At 40.1% G+C, this 24079-nt stretch overlaps 2 protein-coding genes across 2 annotated transcripts in view; both read right to left on the bottom strand.

Moving 5' to 3' along the window:
• The window catches only part of LOC308099965 (transmembrane protein 150A), a 48096-nt gene extending 43708 nt beyond the window's left edge, over positions 1 to 4388 (bottom strand). The window contains exons 1-2 of the mRNA XM_080448867.1: positions 4153 to 4388; positions 2606 to 2897 (exon numbers count right to left, since the gene is read on the bottom strand). Coding sequence (XP_080304993.1) covers positions 2606 to 2670 — 65 coding nt within the window. The 5' untranslated portion in view covers positions 2671 to 2897; positions 4153 to 4388. The remainder of the gene's footprint in view (positions 1 to 2605; positions 2898 to 4152) is intronic.
• A 2899-nt stretch (positions 4389 to 7287) lies between these two features.
• Positions 7288 to 22188, bottom strand: ftr14l (finTRIM family, member 14-like). Its single transcript, XM_080449336.1, has 8 exons — positions 21987 to 22188; positions 20561 to 20943; positions 18620 to 18715; positions 15629 to 15862; positions 14580 to 14739; positions 14040 to 14207; positions 10744 to 10880; positions 7288 to 8765 (listed from the first exon to the last, which is right to left on the bottom strand). The coding sequence occupies exons 1-8, from the start codon at positions 22054 to 22056 to the stop codon at positions 8382 to 8384; spliced, it is 1632 nt and encodes a 543-aa protein (XP_080305462.1). The 5' UTR covers positions 22057 to 22188; the 3' UTR covers positions 7288 to 8381.
• Positions 22189 to 24079: the final 1891 nt, after the last annotated feature.

Genomic DNA, 24079 nt, shown 5'->3' with positions numbered 1-24079 from the left:
TTATCGCAGTTGTGACAGATGATGACGTTAATATAAATATTTAAACATGGTGATCATTGAGCAGAGCATGACGCAGGAGAGCGGACATGAAGTCACACGCAAGCATACATACACTCACACATTCACAACCGTTCGGTATCTGTGATAATTAGCCTAAGAATGTGATCAAGGGCCACATGAGAGGTGATAATCCCACAGCCTTCCAGGACAGAACTAATCCATGGCTCACTGGAATTCAGGCCAATGGGGTAACATGAAGTGGTGCCCTCCACTGAGTATCTGTGGTGGGCATCAAAAATTTTCTCCTTTGATCAAATACACAGCGGTGGAAAAAGTACTCACATTTGTTGAGCATTGGTACCAAAGCATTGGTATCAAGATGTACTTAAAGTGCCAAAAGTAAAAGTACTCATTATGCAGGATGTCCCATTTCAAGTTTTCAAATGTACAAAAAGCTTTTGAAAATAGCAGATCTACAAGCTCACAATGCGTCGCATAGCGACGCATTGTGAGCTTGTAGATCGTCTATTTTCAAACGGCCGAAATGTATATAGGGCTGAAGTGGTTAATGCATGTTTTGTAATAATAATCTAAATCTACAAAGTAACTAAAGTTTTCAAATAACTGTAGTGGAGTAAAAGCACAATATTTGCCTCTGAGATGTAGCGGAGTAGAAGTAAAAGTATTAGATATTGGAAAAACTCAGGTAAAGTACAAATACATCAAAATTGTACTTAAGTACAGCACTTGAGTAAATGTACCTATAGTTACTTTACACCACTGCAAATACATCAGCAATATATCACTGGTTTGTCCATGGCCTGAACGAATAATGGTAATACTACTACTACTTGTTTACAACATATTGTGTCCGGGGAGCTCAGTCAGTAGAGCTCTTGCCTTTGGACCACAAAGTCATGAGTTCGAGCCCGGGCACCGCCCACTGAGGGTATAGTAGCACGGCTTGGGTGTGGCAAGTCGTGCGGTAAGTACTGGGAGCTGATGGTAGGTGTGGCGCTCCGCCTCAGCATTCCATCTCCCATGGGGTCTAGAGCAGGGGTCTTCAACAGGGGGTCCGGGACCCCTAGGGAGTCTTCAGAGTTACTACAGGGGGGCCGCCAAATCTTTGTGTGATAGATAGGAACTTTTTTTTCTTACATTAACCACTTTATTCTGAGGGGAACGTTAGCCAAAAATAGCAGATCTACAAGCTCACAACGCCTCGCAGCGCGAGGCGTTGTGAGCTTGTAGATCTGCTATTTTCAGCAAAGAAGTTTGGGCTAGGGGGAAAAAAAGAGCATACCAAGTACAAGTTTTCTAAGTATTGAGGGTTTAAGTGGTTAACTGTCTGAAAATACATATACACGTCTATGAAACTATCTATGAAAATGTTTGATATGCAAAATATGCAATTTTAAACAACATGTAGTTGGGGGTCCCTGCTTCATCTCTCGCTCAGCTAAGCGGTCGTTGGCCTGAAAACGTTGAAGACCCCTGGCTGGTCTAGAGCATTGAAACGGGGATAGACTCCCTCGTTCTCGGCTGATACCGACAATAAACCTCTCAGACCTACGGACTACTATAATAATAATAATAATAGTAAAAAAAATTAAATAATGCACACCTCTCCAAGCATTATTAAAAGTGATTTTGTTAATTAATGCCAGATCTGTCTTTCGCATCAATGCTTTGACGACATACAACCACCCGACTAAACCCTACGTGATTGTTCACAACCATTCAGAGATTGGTAGTGATCTCTCGGCACGTTTCATAAATTCGTTTCAGCCATTCAGAAGCAGACATGTTTGCCCACGACAGCCCATCAGCTGTGATTGCGGGCACTCAGCTGATGAGTTGAGTGCCCATCTGGGCTTCTTGGAAATACAACAAAAAGACAATAAAGCAATAAAGAAAAGAGGTCCTCAGAGGTCTAGGTAGATAACTATTTGGGTCCAGGGGACCACCAGGGGTCCAAATGGACCCATAACCCATTAAGACCTGAAGCCGATTCAAAAATCCTAAAACTTTTTTTTTTTTTTTAACTTATGTTGCTATATAAATTATATAGCTAAAATCTAAATTGACACAGATGCTTTCCCGGTTTTAAGGGGTTAACGGGTCTGTAACTCTGACAGTGTACAAAGGGAACAATATCAAACGGGGGTCTGTGGACTAATGTATATCACACTGTTTTTTTTTAATAGCAGATCTACAAGCTCACAACGCGTCCCGACGCGACACGGTGTGAGCTTGTAAATCGGCTATATTTTTAAATGGACGATGTATAGGGTTAAAGTGGTTAAACATTTTTAACTCTTAAATCTTTGCTTCTGGCTGGAACAAAATATTTTGAGATGGGGGTCGGCGGCCAAATACATATAATTGTGGGGGTCCTTGACATGTAAAAATTTGAGAACCACTGACATAGCAACACAAGTTTTTCAGAAAACTGTTAGGATTCAGAAGACATTTGTAGAATCGGCCTCAGGTCTCAGGTCCTCAAGTCCCTAGAACCCTCAGGTCCCTGGAACCCCCTCAAGGACCCCCGAGGGTCCCCTGACCACACTTGTGAGAAGCACCGGTCCTAGGAGGCGACACTTACACGACCCATATTCCAGTGATGGTCAGAGCTGGCAGGCTGACCGGGAGTATCATCCACAGAGACATCTGCGGTCAGCGGGTTCCAGACAGCAGCACACCTGTCCTGGCAAAAACCCTTTCCTTCCTCCCTTCCTTCTTCTTCTTTTCTTCTTCCTTTTTCTCCTTGGCCAGCCAACAAGAAGCACTCCCTGCTCATCAGGTACTGCTGGCATTTAACTCCGGATCAGTGGCATCGTCTTGTTGGACGGATGGACGGTGACACACGCAGGAGGACCGATGTGTCGTGCGGCAGCCTGACGACGGGACAATTTACATGTTAGGCATTTAGCAGATGCTCTTATCCAGAGCAGAGCGACTTACAATAAAGCATAATATTAGTATTATAATAATGGCATACGTAAATAGAAATAAAGATAGAGCAGTGTAGTGCCTCAAGACAAGTAGAATGCCAGGTGAACCATGAACCTAGCATCTGTCTATACAATATGCTATAAGTTATAACAATCTGTACGTTGAAACTATAGCTTACCAGGTAAACAATGAACCTAGCATATGTCTAAACAATATGCTGTCTGAATTACATTCTTAACATGTGAGGTGTGGTCTAGAAGAAAAAAAAACAACAACTAAGGAACAAAACATGAGAACGAGTGATAAATATAATATGTCTGCATAGTAGCCATATCTTGGTCAGTTGGCAGCATCAACTGAGAGGGAGATGTTAATAGAAGATCAGCATCAATTACTCAGACTCACTAACACTGGTTCTCAAAGTGAGGTCCTTGAGGGGGTTCCAGGGGGTCCCCATGCTAAATGACTTGACAGTTTTAGGAAACAAATGGACCCGTACAGATCTGTAACTCTGAGAGCGTCGGTGGGTTGTTTGTCTCACATAATGCTCAGAATGCTCTAGTCTAGTCTGGACCAGTGGCTCTCAAACTTTTACACGTCAAGGACCCCCATCTGAGTAGACGATCTGCCAAAGGAACCCAATACAAGATGGTTCCATTTGTACACTCTCAGGGAGTTACAGCCACATAAGGGTCCATTTGGATCCATCATTAACCTGGGTCCCCTCAAGGACCCATGGGGGTCCCCGGACCCCACTTTGAGAACCACCGGTCTAGACAATCGCGAATCTGCAACATTTATGAATGATCAATCAGTTTCCCCATGTCTGAGCTGATCTGGCTGACACAGTGTGTTGAGCTCAGTCTGTCTGCTCTGCTAGACAGCAGTTATTCCGTTTTTTTATGTATTTTCCCCAGAAGAAACAGCCAAAAGATCTTCTAGGCTAGCGTTACTAACTAAAGCATTAACTAATCAACGCATGCAATGGGTTTTCTTACTGATCTATATACATAGCACCGTTCATACATAGAATGCAACTCAAAGTGCCATACACAAAAAAAGAAAGATCATAAAAAAAAGAAAATAGAAAAAAGTAAAGTAAAAACAAGACAAGTACATAAAAAAACAATCATATGTGCAGAAAACTTTTAAGTTGACAGTTTTCCACTGACTTTTCATTGCACACCAGACACCAACCTTTTGTCCATGGATGGAGCACCTCTGGAAGAGCGAAGCAGACCTGGACTCCAACAAGAACAAGCCCGAGGACACGGAGTTAAAGAAACCAACCAAACCACGTCCGTTAAGCAACGATGTATCATTGATCCCTCTGTCTTCAGAACATAACGGTTAATTAACGTGTAATTAACTCTAAACCGGGTTTAGAAGTCCACAGTGTGTGTGTGTAATGTGTGTAGTGTGTTAGTTCCATAGAGAGGTTGGTTGTACAGAACAGTGTTGCCAGATTGTGTGAAAGAAATAAGCAGCCAAGTCTATGAAAACAAGCCCAAAAGAAGTGACACAATAGCAAACTGTGGCTATTTTCAAAAACATCTTGAAGAAAAAATTTAATATGTGGAATATTTTTGAAACATTTTAAAAACACAGATCTTGTATGGGGGTCCTTGGCATAAAATATTTTCAGATGGGGGTCCACAGACAAATACATATTAATGTGGGGGTCCTTGACATGAAAATGTTTGAGAACCCACTGGTTTAAACAACATTAGGAAACAAGCCCAAAATAAGCAACTTGTTTCTAAATTTAGAAACAAGCCCAGAAAAAACGTCACCCAACAACAATTACCAAATATTTACAAGCAACTTTACAGAAAAGCAAGCCCAAAGTGGCTTATAATACGCAGACCTGGCAACACTAGTACAGAAGCGCTCCCCAGCTGTTTGATTGAACTCCACCTCCTCCTTCACACCGGAGGGGCGGGGCCACGTAGCACTGTGGTTCTCAGTGGTGGAAGGTAACTAAGTAGTACATCACTCAAGTACTGTACTTAAGTACATTGTTTAGGTATTTTTTTGTTACTTTACTGGAGTATTTCCAATGTTCAATACTTTTACTTCTACTCCACTACATCTCCGAGGAAAATATTGTACTTTTTACTCCAACACAATTATATTAAAACTTTAGTTACTGGTTAATTTGTAGATTTGGATTATTATTACAAAACATAATTAACCACTTCAGCTGGGCCCTACATTCCGGTAACCTCGGTCCCAGCCTCACTCATCTGCGAAGAGAAGACATTCCGGCCATTTGAAAATAGCAGATCAGCTTGCAGATCTACGATTTTTAGACATTTTACACATTTGAAAACTTGTGAAATGGGACATTCTGCATAATGAGTACTTTCCACTTTTGGTACTTTAAGTGCATTTTGATTCCAATACTTTTGTACTTTTACTCAAGTACATTTTGAATTCCCAACTTTTACTTGTAACAGAGTATGTATTTCTACATTGCAGTATTGATACTTTTACTTAAGTTTAAAAAAAATGTAGTACTTTTTCCACCACTGAAAGAGATCATGGAACTTGATATTTGAACCAAGCGATGCATCTTTGTGGGGTTTTTTTTACACCAACTTCTGTCAGTGTCACACTGCCGTTGACCACAAAACGAGAAGAGGACAAATGTGTTGCTCTCATGGATGTTAGGCTAGCTCAGTGTTCTGTTTCTATATCTAGAAACATGAAAGTATTGTGAGTGAAAGTTTACTGGGAAACTTCTTTGACCAGAGACAGCTCCACTGACCATGTTCAACCCAGATTTGGCACAAACAAGGGAATGAACTCTTTCTCATGCTATACAACATAAATGTGGAATGCCCTACCAAAAGGAGTAAAGGAGTATAAAACCCTCACTTTCAAAACTGCCCTAAAAAAACACCGTCAGGAGGCAACAATTCCAAACTGGCCCCTGTCAAAGTCTTAACCTACCACCTCCGCCCCCCCCCCCTCCTCCTCGAACTGTCTATTGTACATATTTCTTGTTATTCATACCAGTAACCTGTAAGCTGATTGTATGACGTTCTGCATAGTAGTGTATATTTGTCTGTTTTCTTAAATCAATCAAACCGTTGAAAATCTGTTTCTGATGCCCTCTGGTGGCTCAACATTAGTATGTCTCAGTATTATCTTCAAACCTCTGCATGTAAACAGAATGGGGTAGAAGCATACAATAATAATCAGTGGTGTAAAGTAACTTAGTACATTTACTCAAGTACTGTACTTAAGTACAATTTTGAGGTACTTTGACTTTACTGGAGTATTTCCAATTGTCTATACTTTTACTTCTACTCCACTACATCTCAGAGGAAAATATTGTACTTTTACTCCACTACAATTATTTGTCAATTTTAGTTAGCCTACTAGTTACTTTGCAGATATAAATTATTATATTATAAAACATACGTTAACCACTTTAGCCCTATTTTATACCTAGGCTATTTGAAAATAGCCGATCTACAAGCTCACAACGCGTCGCATCGTGACGCGTTGTGAACTTGTAGATCTGCTATTTTCAAACATTTTAGTACTTTTACTTTTGGTACTTTAAGTACATATTGATACCAATACTTTGGTACTTTTACTCAAGTAACATTTTGAACACAGGCCTTTTACTTGTAACAGAGTAGTTCTACATTGTGGTAGTGCCACTTTTACTTAAGTAAAACAAGTCTGTTATTTTTCCACCACTGATAATAATAATAATTATAATATATAATATTATTTTATATAAATATAATAGGGGTAGAAGTTGATAGAGGAACACTCTGTGGGCACTGGGCAGGTTCAAACCAATTTCGAGGAGGTTGAAGGCTCTATTTTGGCTCTATTTTTACCACTGGTCATGTTTTTCAATGCAGTGTGTAACAATTTAATTAATCTGAAGACTCACCTCTTCAGACTCCATCTTATCCCGTAGCACTTGCCCTAACCCTGACGACCTTGCAGGCTTATGTTATGCCAAGGTTAAAATGTAATTTAGATAGCATGTTTTGCAGTCAGCCAGGTTCATTGATATTAGATTGATGATAGGTTCTCGGTTTACCTATGATCCTAGATTACTATTTCTATGCATTTGATGTATTACCTCGTGTTGTCCTTGCTTACTGTAAATCGCTCTGGACTAAGAGCGTCTGCTAAATGCCTAAATTGTAAATTGTAACTGGGCTTAATGTGTTCGAATTTATATATAAAAGTGTATTTTCGAGTGTGTGTACACGAAAACTCTGTTGAAATTATTATAATTACAATTTTTACCATTCCAAAATGTTAGTTTTCCAACAATGAAGGGACACATAGAGATGAGTATTTAAACAAATCATATTTTAAATGGCAAGAAACCTTTATAAAAACAAACTGATGTCTTAAACACACACACAAAAAAAAGAATACACAAAAAAATATGCATAACTGGCCAATAATATAAAATATAAAATCTTGAAAGCGTTCGCGGCCCACCCATCAGATGGGTGAGCATGTGAACATTTCAGAGCACGTTTATTTAAATGATCAATCAATCAATTGTGTTCCAGCTATTTTTAAATATGAATGTTATATCATCATTAAAATCGTAGTGTTTTTGCCAATTATTTGGGGGCCCACCGAAGTCTGACATTACTGCCGCTACAGGGTCACTAGAGGCTGCCCCTGGGTCACAGCGTTATTTTTTGTATTTGTATTGGATTTCCCATAGGGGAATCTTAGATGGCGTCATATAAGAACAACTGTGTTCCAGAAAAAAACAAATCACCCCAGCGATTTTCTTTTCACAGAGTCACATACCTGACAAAATCACCAGGGTGGTTTGTTTATTTTTTGGAATGAACACAGTTCGAAGCGATCTAAAATTTCCCTATGGGTAATCCAATACAAAACTAGAAAAAGTGCTCCTCGGAGCACAGGTCTCCGCCAGGTCAGGCACGTTATTGTGGCCTCCTGGTGGCGCTATAATAGGCCAATGTGAAAAGGGTGCCATTTCTTCTTAGGCCTTTCATGGCAATCGGACACTGCATTCATGATTTGAGGCCTTTCGTTCCAAAAATGTGTTATGCTAAATTAGACCTGCTGGTGGCGTTATAACAGGCCAATGTGAAAAGGGTGGCATTTCTTCCTCGGCCTAGTGGGAATGTGCGTGTGAAATTTCACGGAAATGGCAAGCTGCGTTCATGATTTGAGGCATTTTGTTCAAAACGGAGCAATCCTGCAAACTTTGGAAGACAACCTTAGCCAATGAGGATGGAATCTGGAAAATCGGACAGATCCGTGTTGATCTCATGACTATAGAGATATTGTGTACCGATTTGCATGATGTTTGGATAAAATCTGTAGGAGTACTATTAAAAAATGGGGCTTCGGTACTCTATATCCTCATGGCCCATATGCGGGTTGGGGGAATGGCCGTCCTACAGTTTGATACTGGAGCCGAACCCCCAGACGCTGAAGGCAGGGTACAGAGGCTCTGTGAACCTGGTCTGGACTCTGTGCAGCAGCTGCATGCCGTCAGACACACTGTAGAAGGCCAGGCTTCCTGCACCGTGGTCCAGGTAGACGCCTATCCGCGAGGACCTGGGCGCCGCTACGTCCGTGCTCTTGTTGTTGTGGACGAACGAGTATTTGGACTCGGAGCAGTACAGGCTCCAGGACCTGTCGTTCCAGCCCAGGCTGCACTCGTTCCCGTTGCCTTTGCGTTTGATCCCCTTGTAGGCGACGGCCACGTCCGTCTCCGTGCCTCGCCAGTCCACCTCCCAGTAGCATGCTCTGCCCGTCAGAGCCTCCCTGCACAGCGCCTGTCAACCAATCAATCAATCCACTGGTCAATTCACTTCACCGCTTAAAACCCTCAATTCTTAGAGAAACCGACTTGAGTTACGGCTGTACTTTTCCCTGTCTACACCCAATCTCTTCACCAAAAATAATAGCCGCTCTACAAGAGTTGTAGGATCTGCTATGTTTGGCTAATGTTCCCCCTGGAATATGGTTGCCATGGGGTTCAATTGGTTAAAAGAAAATGAAGACATGACTATTACTTTGTTTGTGAGAGACAGAGAGAGAGAGAGACAGAGAGAGGGAGAGAGAAAGAAAGAGAAAGAGAGAGAGAGAGAGAGAGCGAGAGAGAGAGGGAGAGAGAGAGATTTTATTTCACAATAACAAGAAAACGTGAATAGTGGAAAAATATTCAAATTCACCAATACGGTGAACAGAAGGTAGAGTACAGTCCCACATACACGTGAAACATGTATTTCTAATGTGAACAATATTACGCGTAGCCTACATAAGGCCACTCAAACAATAAAGGAACAAAAGAATATCTCTGGCAATGGAACAAACACAAGGCATCTCCTTCAGGCTATGCAACCTCTAAAGCCCTTTTCCCCTCTTGTATTGTGTGAGTGACCTTGTATATCTGTATACTCTATATTGTATATTGCGCAAACACCAATAAATGTTTTATGTGCATTTAGGCTTGTGTACAATAATAAGAAAGATGAAACACACAATAAAGCCAGGAGGCTTGCTTTCATTGTTGGTCCTCTGGGGGAGGTCAACATGACAGGTCAACCAGACTGGCAATAACAGGACCAAAACGTGGCTGGTGGGTGGAAGGAAACCTTGTATGTCCAAAACGGTTTATACTTCTCAGAAAATGGGGGACAAAAAGAAAAAATAGCAAAAATAGCCGACCTACAAGCTCAGTAGATTGTAGATCAGTTTGTGCTACTTGTGTGTGACACTGTAGAGTGTAGAATGACGAAGTAGGGCATTCATTTATGGTGGGGAGAAAAGAAAACATAAAAAGTAGAAATATGGAGATACAAGGTTTCTGTCCAACAGCAACAAAAAACAGGTCTCTCTTGAGAATGAGACCTGACATTACCCGTATAAAAAACAACAACAACCGAACACTATTAATGTATAAATAATAAATGAAAATAAACATAGTACTCTTATGAGTATAGTATATCTAAACAATGTTTAAAACTGCTCTCTGCTTGCATTAGTTTGAGAGATAATTTGTGTTCCAAAATACTGCATCAGAATATAAAATGTGTTTTGACTTTTTTGGAACTATGAAATCTAAAAGGAATAACATTAGTGTTGTTGCATGGTTATGAAACTGTTATGAGATGATGTTTCTACATCTTAAATCTCTGAGTAATTTTCACTAAACATGATAGGCTTATTAGGCTACCTCATGCTACCTGATGAAATACACAGTATTTCTTTGTTTTATGTCTGTCTGTTTGTTTGTTTTGTATCTACTGTGTGACATTCTGTTGCCAGTTTCTGGCAGCTGTGAAGCCTTTTAACAAAATTAAATTAAAAAATCAAGTTTATTATTATATCATTGATTGAATACCTTATTAACACGTTTGAAAAGTACACAATCAATTAATAAATATTAATTAATCAATAAAAACCAACAACATCGAAACAAATTCCTCAAATGCACAATCATACCTGCCAACAAAAACAATTCTGATTCTAAAAAAAACATAGTGCATCGCATGACAATACCACAATACCAAATACTATAAAAATGGGACCCAATGCCTCCCTGCTTGGCACTCAGCAACAAGGGTTTGGACTGGGGCTAAGTCCCGGTGACATACAGTACAGTGTCATGTCCAGGGGGTGTACTTGTACATCATTAAGCTGCCTCACGCTACAGAAACAGGAGATAGGCCCCTGCCCTATGGGCCACATGGCTCGGCAAGGCTTACTTATCGCATGACAAAGTATACATTATTGTTAAGTAGTTGGTACCTGTTGCCAGTGGTTGAACCGGTCAGGGTGCTCTGGGTAGTTCTTGGGGTCATTCATCATGGTGATCTTTCTGCTTCCATCTGACAGGTGGAGGTTGGGGTGGATGCTGTTGGTGTCCACGGTCAGCTGGCACGAGTCTGCGGGGAAAAACGTACAGTAGGACAACATTACTCGACAAAATAGTTGTTTCGGATATCAACCTCTAAGGTCCCATATAGATAGTAGGAAGAATTACGTGAAAAATCGTTAAGCGGTGGATACAAGTGTAAAATTTGGCACACATGTCCCTTGGGTGATCCTAAGTCATCCTCCAAGGGGTGCCCAAACAAATCTTAAACAGGATGTGAGTTTTATAATTCAAAATGGCCACCTATACTGTTGGCAGTTGACTTAAAAGACACCAAACGAATCTCATAAAAGCATGCAATTTGACGCAAATGTCCTTTGGGTGATCTTTACACATCCTAGAAGGGGTGCCCAAAAAGTCTTACTGGTTGTTTCAAAAGACTGTTTAGACTGATGCTAGGTTCTTGGTTTACCTATGGTCCTACATTACTGAGGCACTACACGGTCTCTATGTGTTTGATGTACCGAAAGCAAGGTATAACACATTTTGGCTTATTGTAAAACACTCTGGATCAAGAGCGTATGCCAAATTGTAAGTTGTAGGTCTGTTTTGCAAACCATACAGTATGGTACTGAACAGGCTTATGAAACTGCTTTTTTCACTTTATGGGAGAAAACTGAAGACAAAAGATTTAAAAAAGAGAAGTATGACTAAGTTACAGAAGTGGTAAATTTTATCACCGACTTCATGTCATGAGTGGACTAGAAAAAAAAGTCAGCCTGGGAATATTAATTACAGCGGCCCTCAAATTTGCTATTTTAATAATAATAATAATAATAATAATAATAATAATAATAATAATAATAATAATAAGTAGTGAAAGCTCATCTATCAATCAAATAAATAAACAAATACAGTCAAATAAATACAAATTAAAGGGCCCCAGCATGATAATCTATAGGTCTGTTTTACAAACCAGTATTGTACTGCACATGGCTTATGAAACTACTTGCTTTTTTTCATGTTATGGGAGGAAACTGATTACAAAAGATAAGAAATAAGAGAGAAGTGACCAAGTTACCATCAACTTTATGTTGAAATTTGTGGACCAGTAGATCATATCTCACACTATTTATAAATGGTGCTAAAAAGCGCTAAAAGTGGTTCTCTGGCTCATAACCATAGGGGAAGCGTGCGTGCGTGCGTGCGTGCGTGCGTGCGTGCGTGCGTGCGTGCGTGCGTGCGTGCGTTGCATAAACAAGAAGATATGTAGGAGGGAAGCATGGCTGGTACAGTATCAATAGTGCAGCAAATGTGTTGCAAATATTCAGATGTATTAAAAAACGTATATATACAGTATGTGACAACACTAAAACTGTGCATATTAGAAGCAAATGTATCAAAAATGTCCACTGAAAAAAAGAATACATTCATATTCTTCATCATTATGGTAAATGCATTTAAAGTGGTTTTTTTTTTTCTTTGGCTTTTGGTCATGCAAATGTACTTTATAATGTGTACACACACACACACACACACACACACACACACACACACACACACACACACACACACACACACACACACACACACACACACACACACACACACACACAAAATGTGGTGCTTTTATCTGCCGCATAACAATTTGACAATTATTCTTTCTTTTTAAGCTTAATCCCCCTGGCTGAGTTGTCGATCTCTGGTCATATGAAGATTTTAACAATATATTGTCTATAGATAATCATCCAATAGGTCTTTAAAAACAAATATGTATATATATATAAATGATTAATTTGGAAGGTAATCTGATTCAGAGTGTTTTTGTTTGGTGTTTAAAGTCGTTTAAAACGTATTTGACAGGTGGCTTTGGCCAAATCCTTTATTGTTAGTCTATTTACTATAAATGTAAAATCTACATTTCTGAATTATATCACATTTTTCGTGCGGCAATTTTGGATCTTCCCTTTTATAAAGCCTTTCATGGGTCTGAATTTTTGGCCACTCCTTCTGAAATGGTGAGATACACCCTAAAGAATGTGTGTACCAAATGTGGTGCTTGTATCCACAGCATAACAATTTGACCATTAGTTGAGCTTAATTCCCCCTACCAGGAGAGCCAATTACTTCATTTGTTACCAATGATGGATGTATTTTGACTATGTGTGTGTGTGTGTGTGTGTGTGTGTGTGTGTGTGTGTGTGTGTGTGTGTGTGTGTGTGTGTGTGTGTGTGTGTGTGTGTGTGTGTGTGTGTGTGTGTGTGTGTGTGTGTGTGTGTGTGTGTGTGTGTGTGTGTGTGTGTGTGTGTGTGTGTGTGCGCGCGCGCGTGCGCGTGTATGTGTTTGAGGATTAATCTCCAGTCTTTATAAAGAAATTACAGTAACTAGTGTTGCTAGATATTCCTCGAAGTCAAACCATTCCTTTATGTAATTAGATCACAACCACGAGCACAACTGAAAGCCAGGCCAGCCCATATTCCATAAGTACTACTGTACCACACTCCTCACTGCACTACTTCAGCACTCCCCCTCACTGCACTACTTCAGCACTCCCCTTATTAGGTGGCAGCAGTGACAACACCTCTAGCCCATTCATACATTCTATTGTACTATAACATGGCTTTTTACACATTTCACCGAACCTGTTCTTCAAACCGCATGCCTCTCTCTCTTGAAACAAGTTTCAGGTGGTTTGCCACAAGCTTTATGTATATTGAAAAGGAAGAAAAGGTTCCCTAAACCTGAATGGAATCTTTTTCAGTGTTTGGGCCACCTGTTCAGCAGGGAGCAGAACTTAGAGGAATAGTGTGTTCTTCCAGTGAGTAGACCAGTGGTTGAGAACCACTGGTCTACATCCTCCCTATTTGACCAAACGGTAGGGTTTAGCGGTGACACGGACTATATACACAGGGGGATGACTAAAACTGGGATAAAAACAACAACAACAAAACAGTTGATCAGTAGGCTGCCAAAAGGTCTAATCTGGCTCAAGTTTCAACCACAGTTAACCACATGAACCCTAGTCCCAGCATTCTAAGCTTGAGCATGTCATTATGAGCAAAGAAATAAAATGTTAACTTAAAAAGCTCACAACCTTGTGATCTTGGGTATTGGCTATTTCTGAAATCGTTAAAAAAAAAATTGTATGGTTTGTCAGGTGGTTAAAAACAAAGCAAAGCAGGCTGGATGTTCAGGTAACAGTACTGTCAGTACAAGATGAATAACTCACATTTCATAAAATCTTCTCTTGTCCTCGGCTCTTCTCTTATCGTCCTCGGCTCTTCTCTTATCGTCCTCGGCTCTTCTCTTATCGTCCTCGGCTCCTCTCTTATAAAGCTAACTGAATCTTTTCTGGTGGTCTTCGCTTCCATCTGTTCTGTAATGTACACTTCCTTCACTATGGAGAGAAAGAGACACAGCAAGTACAGTATGTGTTTTACAAAAAAAAAGAAATGACACACTTAACCACATTCACTTAGTCATTGCGCAAAAATAGGATTTTCGCTTTTGGTCAATTGATTAATAACTTGAATCCATTTTCTGGGGGGAACATTTGCCAAAAATTGCCGATCTTCAAGCTCACAATGCGTCTCATCGCAAGAGTTATAGACCCATAAGGGTCCATTTGGACCCCTGGTGGACCCATCAGAACCAGTGACATAAATGGCATTCTCGTTCAAGAGAGAGGTCACCTTGGTGTGGGGTTTGGCAAACACCAAACACCACATCAAGGGTAAAATAACTAAAACTATCAGTCAAAGTGGCCAACCTGCAGCAGAGATTTTGCTCATTTCCGTTTTGCTGACTTCCTCCACGTTTAGTTTGAGAGCAGCGATGGCCCTCTTAGTGGAATCAAAGGAGTAGTATGGAGCCACACTGACGTTGTTCAGGTCTTCATACCCAGAGGGACCCGATAGAGACTGCCAGCTCTACGGTACACAGGGGTCACATAAGACACTTTAATATCCACATTAAGGCTGGGCCATTTAATAAAATAATCGATCCCAATTTTGGGCATGTTATTATTTACAAACGATTTAAAAAATGTTCAAGAAAGAAGAAGAATTTCACTCCACTACATTTAAAGACAAATATTTTACTTTTGACTCCATTACATTTGTAGGAAGGTAAAAAAGTACGACATTAATTAACCACTTAAGCCCTACAGTATGTCAAATATAGTGAAAATATAGCCAATCTAAAAGCTCACAACGTCTCACAATGCAACGGATTGTGAGCTTGAAGATCGGCTTTTTTTTTAAAGATTGTTTTTGGGGCTTTTTATGCCTTTATTATAGATAGGACAGTAGGCTGACAGGAAATGGGCAGAGAGAGATGGGGAGTGAGCAAAGGCCGTCGGGATTGGGACTTTGTCAGGCTACATTATATTTTTTAGAAACGCTTCTCGAATATTCTATTAATCTCAAAAAGTTATCGATAGAATAAAAAATCACACCCTGTGTGAAGTGGGCGGTGTCTTGCTAGCTAATCACAATACTGAATGGAGTCAACCAATCATGTACAAAAAATAAATACATTTATTGAAACACTCTTTATGATGGACGGAACCATAACCATAAAACAATTTATGGTTTTTTTCAAGTTATGGTTTCTTATATAGGGCTATGCACATGTGTCATGTGACACTGGCCAATCACAGTCCTGAATAGACTGTGATTGGCCAATCACAGCGCAGGATAATTGTACAAATTTCCTGGGCCCAGATCACAGCGCAAGATATTTGTACATTTTTCCAAATCTCACTTATAGGGGCGGTTTCACCGCCCAAAAAAGAAAACAATCTAGTCTTCATGTCACCTGTAGGAAGTGAATGTGGTCGTCGGTGTGCGAGAGCTTCTCCAGGTCGTTGTGTTTCTTCCTCAGCAGAGTGATCTCCTCCTCCAGGCGGTCCAGCAGCATCTGGGCACGGGTCACTGTGCTCTTCTCGTGGGACTGCACCATCTCCTTCACCTCGTTGTACTTCCTCTCCATGGAGCGCAGCAGCTCCGTGAAGATGCGCTCGTTCTCCTCCATCACCATCTGGGAGGAATGCTGTCGACGACACGTCCAGTGGTGGAAAAAGTACTCGATTATTTTACTTAAGTAAAAGTAGCGATACCACATTGTAAAAAATACTCTGTTACAAGTAAAAGGCCTGTGTTCAAAATGTTACTTGAGTAAAGGAACAAAAGTAGTGACATCAAAATGTACTTGAAGTACCAAAAGTAAAAGTACTGAAATGTTTGAAAATAGCCAATCTACAAGATCTTGTGAGCTTGTAGTAGATCGGCTATTTTCAAATAGCCTATGTATAAAATAGAGCTGAAGTGGTTAATGTATGTTTTATAATGTAATAATACAATACAAGCCCAATCTGCAAAGTAACTAGTAACTAAAGTTTTCAAATAATTGTGGTGGAGTAAAAGTACAATATTTGCCTCTGAGATGTAGTGGAGTAGAAGTAAAAGTATTGAAGATTGGACATACTCCAGTAAAGTAAACGTACCTAAAGTTTTACTTAAGTACAGTACTTGAGTAAATGTACTTAGTTACTTTACACCACTGACGACATGTCCCGGCGGGAAGAAAGACGTTTACAGGAGGTCAAGGGCTGAAAATAGCTCCTCTTCTATGTAATGATAGTCCTATATATCAGATTGACTGATGTTGGGGGGGTGAAACTAATATATCATGCTGATATTTTTTGCATTTTGTACCATAGCAGTGACAGCTACAAAGGATGCAGAGATGGCAGATTTATTTTGCATTTATTTATGTACATTTTGTAGGTTTCAAAATAGATAATTATGCACATTGTTGATAGAGATGTTAATTATCCGGTGTAATAAAAAAACGTATTTTGAATGTATAAAAAAAAAACAATTCAAACCTATGTTTTCTTCTTAATTCTGTGTCCTGTTCTCGCGACTTCGCAAAACACTCGAAACATAGAAACATAGGTTTTGTGGTGTAAAACCTATGTTTTCTTCTTTGTCCTGTTCTCGCGACTTTGCGAGAAACACTATGTTTTCAATCTCAGGTGTTTCTCGCGAAGTCGCGAGAAACACCTGAGATTGAAAACATAGATTTCGGTGAAGTCGAAGAAGTCGGGAAAAAAATAATAATATATATATATATATATATATATATAAACCTACATTCTTTTAACAGAATTAAGAAGAAAACATAGGTTTCGGTGCCAGTACACCACGAAACCTATGTTTTCCATCTCTGAAAAATATCAGCATGATATATTAGTTTCACCCCCCCCCCCCCCCCAACATCAGTCAATCTGATATATAGGACTATCATTACATAGAAGAGGAGCTATTTTCAGCCCTTGACCGCTCCATTACATTTGTAGGAAGGTAAAAAAGTACGACATGAATTAACCACTTAAGCCCTACAGTATGTCAAATATAGTGAAAATATAGCCCATCTAAAAGCTCACAACGTCTCACAATGCAACGGATTGAGCTTGAAGATAGGATTCTTTTTTTTTTTTTTAAGATTGTTCTTGCGACTTCGCGAGAAACACCGAAACCTATGTTTTCAATCTCAAGTGTTTCTCGCGAGTTTGCAAACACTGGAAACATAGGTTTTGTGGTGTAAAACCTATGTTTTCTTCTTTGTCCTGTTCTCGCGACTTTGCGAGAAACACTCAAGATTGAAAACATAGGTTTCGTGGTGTACCGGCACGAAACCTATGTTTTCAATCTCAGGGATTGAAAACATAGGTTTCGTGGTGTACCGGCACCGAAACCTATGTTTTCAATCTCAAGTGTTTCTCGCGACTTCGCGAGAAACACTCGAGATTGAAAACATAGGTTCTCCCCGTGTCTCCTAGGGTAGTTAATACCCTCACAAAAACATGTAGTAATCCTGGTCGCTATACCGCCTCCCCCATGACAGCCGGGGCGTCTGATGGAGGGGAAAGGAACTGGTTGGAATAACGTGTTCCTTCCAAGCGCTAAGTCCAACCGGGGACAACTCCCCCCTGTCAGATGACAAGAAGGTCAGTTGGCTCTCGTGCATTGAAGGAGGCATGAGCTCGGCTCTGGACTCCCTAGGCTGGGGAGTGTAGCGCCCAGGATCACTTAGATAATTGGCACCGGGTGAAAAAGGGTTACAAAATCGTGGGATAAAATAATATATATATATATTAAAAAAAATTATGTAGGTTTATATTTTCTTCTTTGTTCTATTCTTGTAACTTTGTGAGTAACACCCAAGATTGAAAACATAGGTTTCGTGCCGTACCGGCACCGAAACCTATGTTTTCTTCATGGTCCTGTTCTTGCAACTTCGTGAGAAACGACCGAGATTGAAACCATAGGTTTCGTGCCGTAACGGCACCGAAAACGTGCCTGTCTATCTAGAATGAAAGACACGTGCACACAGACTGTGCATCAGAATTTAATTGGATATCAGAATATGAGAGAGAACAGCCTTCCTGTTCTTCAAAAGTTTGGTATCAGCCTTGAAACATCCATATAGGACGACCTCTGCTTCTATGTTGAGGTCGTCCTCCCTCCCAGGTATCACTGGGAGGATGTCCTGACTCTCAGTCCCATCTCAAACCTGAAGCCTTTTTGGCCCTATTTTAAACCCTATACTGTATACTTCATTGACTGTCCCCTAGGCATCTAATTCATATTAGCCTAGGCAAACTCCTCTTTTTTTTTGTTTACCCCTACAACAAATCTCTAGATCGCCTATTTTCGTCAGATCTTATGTAACAATGTAATAATAGGGACGCTAGGGTTCACATGCCACCCTCACAACACAACATGATGCCCAGTCAGTCACCTTCACTGCTTCCACAGCCTGGCGGAGGTCCTGCCATTTCTTCACTCTCTCATCAATCCTCTGTTGAGATTTGTGCAGAGTTGTGCCCAGCTGTTTCTGTTCAATAAACATAAATAGAAATGTTATTATCAATGACAGGGCCTGCTTGCATCTCTCTCTCTCTCTCTCTCTCTCTCTCTCTCTCTCTCTCTCTCTCTCTCTCTCTCTCTCTCTCTCTCACACACACACACACACACACACACACACACACACACACACACACACACACACACATTATTATATTACTTAAACACACCCAAATCACAAAGGCAGCTGACAGTTCATACTCTGTATACTGTATACTGTATACTATATATATATATATATATATATATATATATATATATATATATATATATATATATATATATATATATATATATATATATATATATATATGTATATATATATATGTACATATATATATATATGTATATATATATATATATATATATATATATATATATATATATATATATATATATATATATATATATATATATATATATATATATATATATATATATATATATATATATATATATATATATATATATATATACTGAAACACTTATAATCGGCTGATTGCTTAGAACCGGGCTCAAGAGCCACTGAGAGGCCTAGCTGGTTTGTACGGCCAGCCAGTTGTCCTGGTACTCTGTGTAGGGTCAATATGTTCCTCAAGCGTCGCTGATTACCCTGCATTGCCTGATGCGTTATTCCTGGTTGGGTCTATGCTGTTCACTCTGGAAGGGTTAGGACTGGGTCTAATGTCGATGATGATATGAGATTAACCCTGACAGACGGCTTGTTTTATAACCCTGAGGGTGGCTCCTGACATCACGGTGGTGATGTCAGGTGGTGTCAGGCCTTCCCACATATGGAGCTGGCTATGTCTATCATGCCCAAACCGGGGACTATGATGTCAGTCCTGGATGGTTCCGGTTATACCCGTATATGGGGTTTCTAGAAGGAGTGTTCTGATGTCAGAGCTAGGTGTGTTTTAGGAATCTCCTTTCCTAGCTAGTCTATAACATCAGCCTTTGTCTCCATTTATGGAGATAGGCGAGTATGCCCCGAATGTTCGTAACATATACTGTATATACACCCACACCCCAGGTCAGATTGGGATATGATCCTTTCCCTCACAAGGTCATGGGCAACATTTTGAAATGTTTTATTATACTTTTAAAATTGAACTTGTTACAACTTTAATTTGACACTGGATGTCAATGGAGAGGGGGCTGGGGCTGAAACTTTGTCCAAATGACTGACTGAGTGATGTCACAGTCCTGACAGCATAGATGAGTGATGTCACAAACTGGCTACTGTGTGCCTATTGCACAGTTACCCGGCACACAGCATCTTAACAATAGTGCAATTGTTATAGTATTATATTTTAGTACTTTCAAGTTTCTTTTAATGCTATATTGTTATTGTATCTTGTTGCACTGCACTGTTGAGGAGCTGAAAGGGGTTCAGCTCATCAATAGTGCAGCGACATATAAAATACTCTCTTACACTTGTATAATGGGATGCAACGATAATCTTGAAATGTGCGGTTGAGATACTAGCCATGAAGAACCTTATCGGTCTCTGTCGGGTGGAAACCATTATGTCCAAAACTGTTACTTTTCAAGATTTGAATAAAAAAATAGCAAAAGTAGCAGATCTACAAGCTCCAAACGTGTTGCTTCGCGCCGCATTTCGAGCTTGTAGATCTGCTTTTGTGTGACACTGTGACTGTAGTAGGATCAAGGCCTAGGGCATTAATTTAGGAAAAAAATAAATTTGGAGATGAGAGGTTTCTGCCCAACAGCAACGTTACACAGTACCACACACACCTTTAGGGGTCCATATTTCTACACCCTGAGAGTTCAACGAACACTCAAGCAAACTCACCTGTTTCTCGGTCCTCTCGGTTCCGGCGGGGACGGTGTCGTGGCCCTTGTGCTCGTCCATCATGCACAGGACGCACACGGACGTCTGGTCGCTGCGGCAGAAGGCCTCCAGCAGCTTGTCGTGCTGCGCGCAGATCTTCTCCCTCATCTGGCCCGTGGCCTTGACCAGCTTGTGCTTCATGAGCGCGGGGTACTCGTAGTGGGACTGCAGGTGGCTCTCGCAGTAGGAGGCCAGGCACAGCAGGCACGACATCACCGCCTTCTGCCTCCTGCTGGTGCAGAAGTCACACAGGACGTCTCCGCTCTTCGCAGCCGCCGGCGGCGGTGAAGAGCGGCGGGGCGAAGAGCGGCGGGCCCTGGACTGGTTGCGAGACGTCGGCCTGCCTGTGTGCGGATGGATATAATTATAGGCAGGGTTGTTGTCAGTCACTGTCATGAGAGCAGTGGTGTAAAGTAACTATGTACATTTATTTACTCAAGTACTGTACTTGAGTACAGTTTTGAAGTACTTTTACTTTGCTTGAGAATTTCCAATTTTCAGTACTTTTACTTCTAGGCCTACTCCACTACATCTCAGAGGCAAATATTGTAGGCCTACTTTTACGCCACTACAATTATTTTAAAACTTTAGATACTAGTTTCTTTGTAGATTTTGATTATTATTACAAAACATATATTAACCACTTCAGCCCTATACATTTCGGCCATTTGAAAACAGCCGATATACAAGCTTACAATGCGCATTGTGAGCTTGTAGATCTGCTATTTTCAAAGATTTTTTTCAAATCATTTTATACATTTGAAAACTTGTGTAAAGGGACCTTCTGCATAAAGAGTACTTTTACTGTTGGTACTTTAAGTACATTTTGACAATAGGCTACTCTTGTACTTTTAATCAAGTCAATTTTGAATTCTGGACTTTTACTAGTAGTATTTCTACATTGCAGAATTGATACTTTTACTTATGTAAAAAGAGTGCTTTTTCCACCACTGCATGAGACTAGTTAGTCTTTCTATTCGTAGGCCTACAAATGATTGATGATTTCATTGTGCTTGAACATTGAACATTGGAACATACAAAATAAATACAAAATGAAAATAAAAATTCTGTTTGCCTTTTAGGCTTTATAAAAACCAAAGATTGCACAGGGCAGATATGACAAATATAACTTAAATGGGCACATAAATGACTGACAATGACCGATACCAATCAAAAGAAATAATGTAGGCTACTATGGCCAAAAAAATAAAATTATACTTTCAAAAGCTGTTTAAAATAGTCCACCTACAAGTTTGCAAGCTTGTAGGCTACACCACCCATTTTTCAACAGATTAATTTATACAGATTAATTGGAAACGATTCTGACGATTATGCAAAAAAGAAAAATGTGATCAGGCTGATTATGCAATAATTGTGACATTCTTACCTGTGGAACGCCTGGAGTTCCCCAGGCTGCTGTATCGGTCCAGGTCCAGAGTGCTGGGATGATGAGACATCTTGTCCTGCTGTGGAAGGGTTTACAGATCCAAAAAATGTGATCAAATGCAAACAAACTGACCAAAGAGAGACAGTGAGAAAACTGAAAGAGAGAAGGACAGGATGGGTTCTCTCTATGTTGACAGTTTCAGTGAAACTGGGTGACTGAAGCATGATAGAATGTCAGCTATGAAGTCTAGGCTACTGTGTTGGTCAAACCAGTATATCTGGGCGAGGCACAACACCTGACAGCACCTGCAACGCCTTCCACAGGAGCGTTAAGACAAAAGGAATGCTACAATGGTGGAATCTGAGTAAATAGGTACATTTACTCTAATGTACTTTTCAATTTTCTGCTACTTTACTTCCAACTAACATTTCAGAGGGAAATATTATACTTTCTACTTCACTACATTGTATTTGACCGCTTTAGCTAGTAGTTACTTTTCAGATTATGATTTGACTAAATGGATAATATTTAAAATATCATATTGCTAAATATGAATTCAGTGGTTTCCAATTGGCTTTTGCCATCTTACAAAATGCAGTCTGGTTCACATTTCAGATCTCTGAGTTATTAATAACAGCTCCAACAAATGATGATAAGTCCCTTTAAACAATACATGTTCAATATGATCCAATACTTCCATTGGCTCCTATTGGAGCCATGTCAGATAGGTTATTGTGGGCCAGCAATGATCGGATTTCACCAAGCAGGACGGAATATGAAAAATCGGACGGATCCGTCTTGATCACTTGACTATAGAGATAATGTGTACCGATTAGCGTGATGTTTGGATAAAATCTGAAGGAGTAATATCAAAAAATGTGTTTTAAATAAGTCTGCCTCCTGGTGGCGCTATAAAAAGCGGATGTGAAAAATGCAGGGCAAAGGTTTTTCCTTGGCCTCTAGGGAGTGCAAAGTTTTACACAGATCGGTGCCGTTATAGGTAAAAACCCAAATTGGCCTGTTATAGTGCTACCATGGGCCTGCTATGGGCCTGGTCTTCAAGATACACCACAACATTGGGATCCCCCTGTATTTGTCTAAATACTTCCTAAATGTTAATGTAAAAGTCCACGATCATAACACCAGAGGCAGCTCCACAAATCATGTGCAACCCAGATTTGGCTCAACAAAGGGAATGAACTCGTTCTCATGCTATTCATCAAAAATGTGGAATGCCCTACCAAAAGGAGTAAAGGAGTGTAAAACCCTACTCACTTTCAAAACTGCCCTAAAGATACACCTTCAGGAGGCTGCAATTCGAAAATGGCCCCTGTCAAAGTCTTAACCTACCCCCCCTACCCCCCCCCCCCATTTCTTTTTCTTCTCTTGTACATTTTCTTTTCACTCTTCATACCAGTTGAAACCTGTAAGCTGATTGTATGACATTCTGTATAGTAGTGTGTATATCTGTCTGTCTCTTATATGTCATCATGATTTGTGTGCATGGGGTTCTCATCTTAAACAAGCTGCGTGCTTAACTGAATCTTCCAGTTTTAGTAGACCTAATATACCAGCAATAATGTGAATGTTTTAGGCTACTCAGGTGATCTCCGCTGTGTTGTTTTTGTCGAATATCGCTTTACGCTTGGGCTACTTTAACTTTATGCAGATAAAAGGCTGTTTGTAGCAAATAAATTAGATGCGTTAGAATGCACGACAGAGCAAACTATTATTATTTCAACATTGCTTACTTAACTGAACTTGAGTGTTAGCATCCAGAATGCTAAGAGTATGTTTAAAAACACTTGTAAAACAAAGGGAAAAACTTGAAGTCAGAACCTGTGTGAGGACAGTTTACATTTTTCATTGACCGAGCCAAATCAGTCTGACAGAATGGTGGAGTCTATATTTGATTTACATTACTGTGTTGTACTGAAGTCACCGATATTAACAACGATGTAGTATATGTCCGTTTTATAGTGCCCGTCCTATGCGTATGTGTCTAATGCAGTGGTTCTCATCGTGGCATTCAGGGACCAGAGGGGGTTCTAAATAGACCCTCACAGGTCTGTTAACTCCTGAGAGTATACAGA

The sequence above is a fragment of the Gymnoscopelus braueri genome (assembly GCF_963280865.1).
Source record: "Gymnoscopelus braueri genome assembly, chromosome: 14".
NCBI lineage: Eukaryota > Metazoa > Chordata > Actinopteri > Myctophiformes > Myctophidae > Gymnoscopelus > Gymnoscopelus braueri.
The sequence above is the reverse complement of the archived record's forward strand: the minus strand, read 5'-3'. Positions and strand labels throughout refer to the sequence as shown.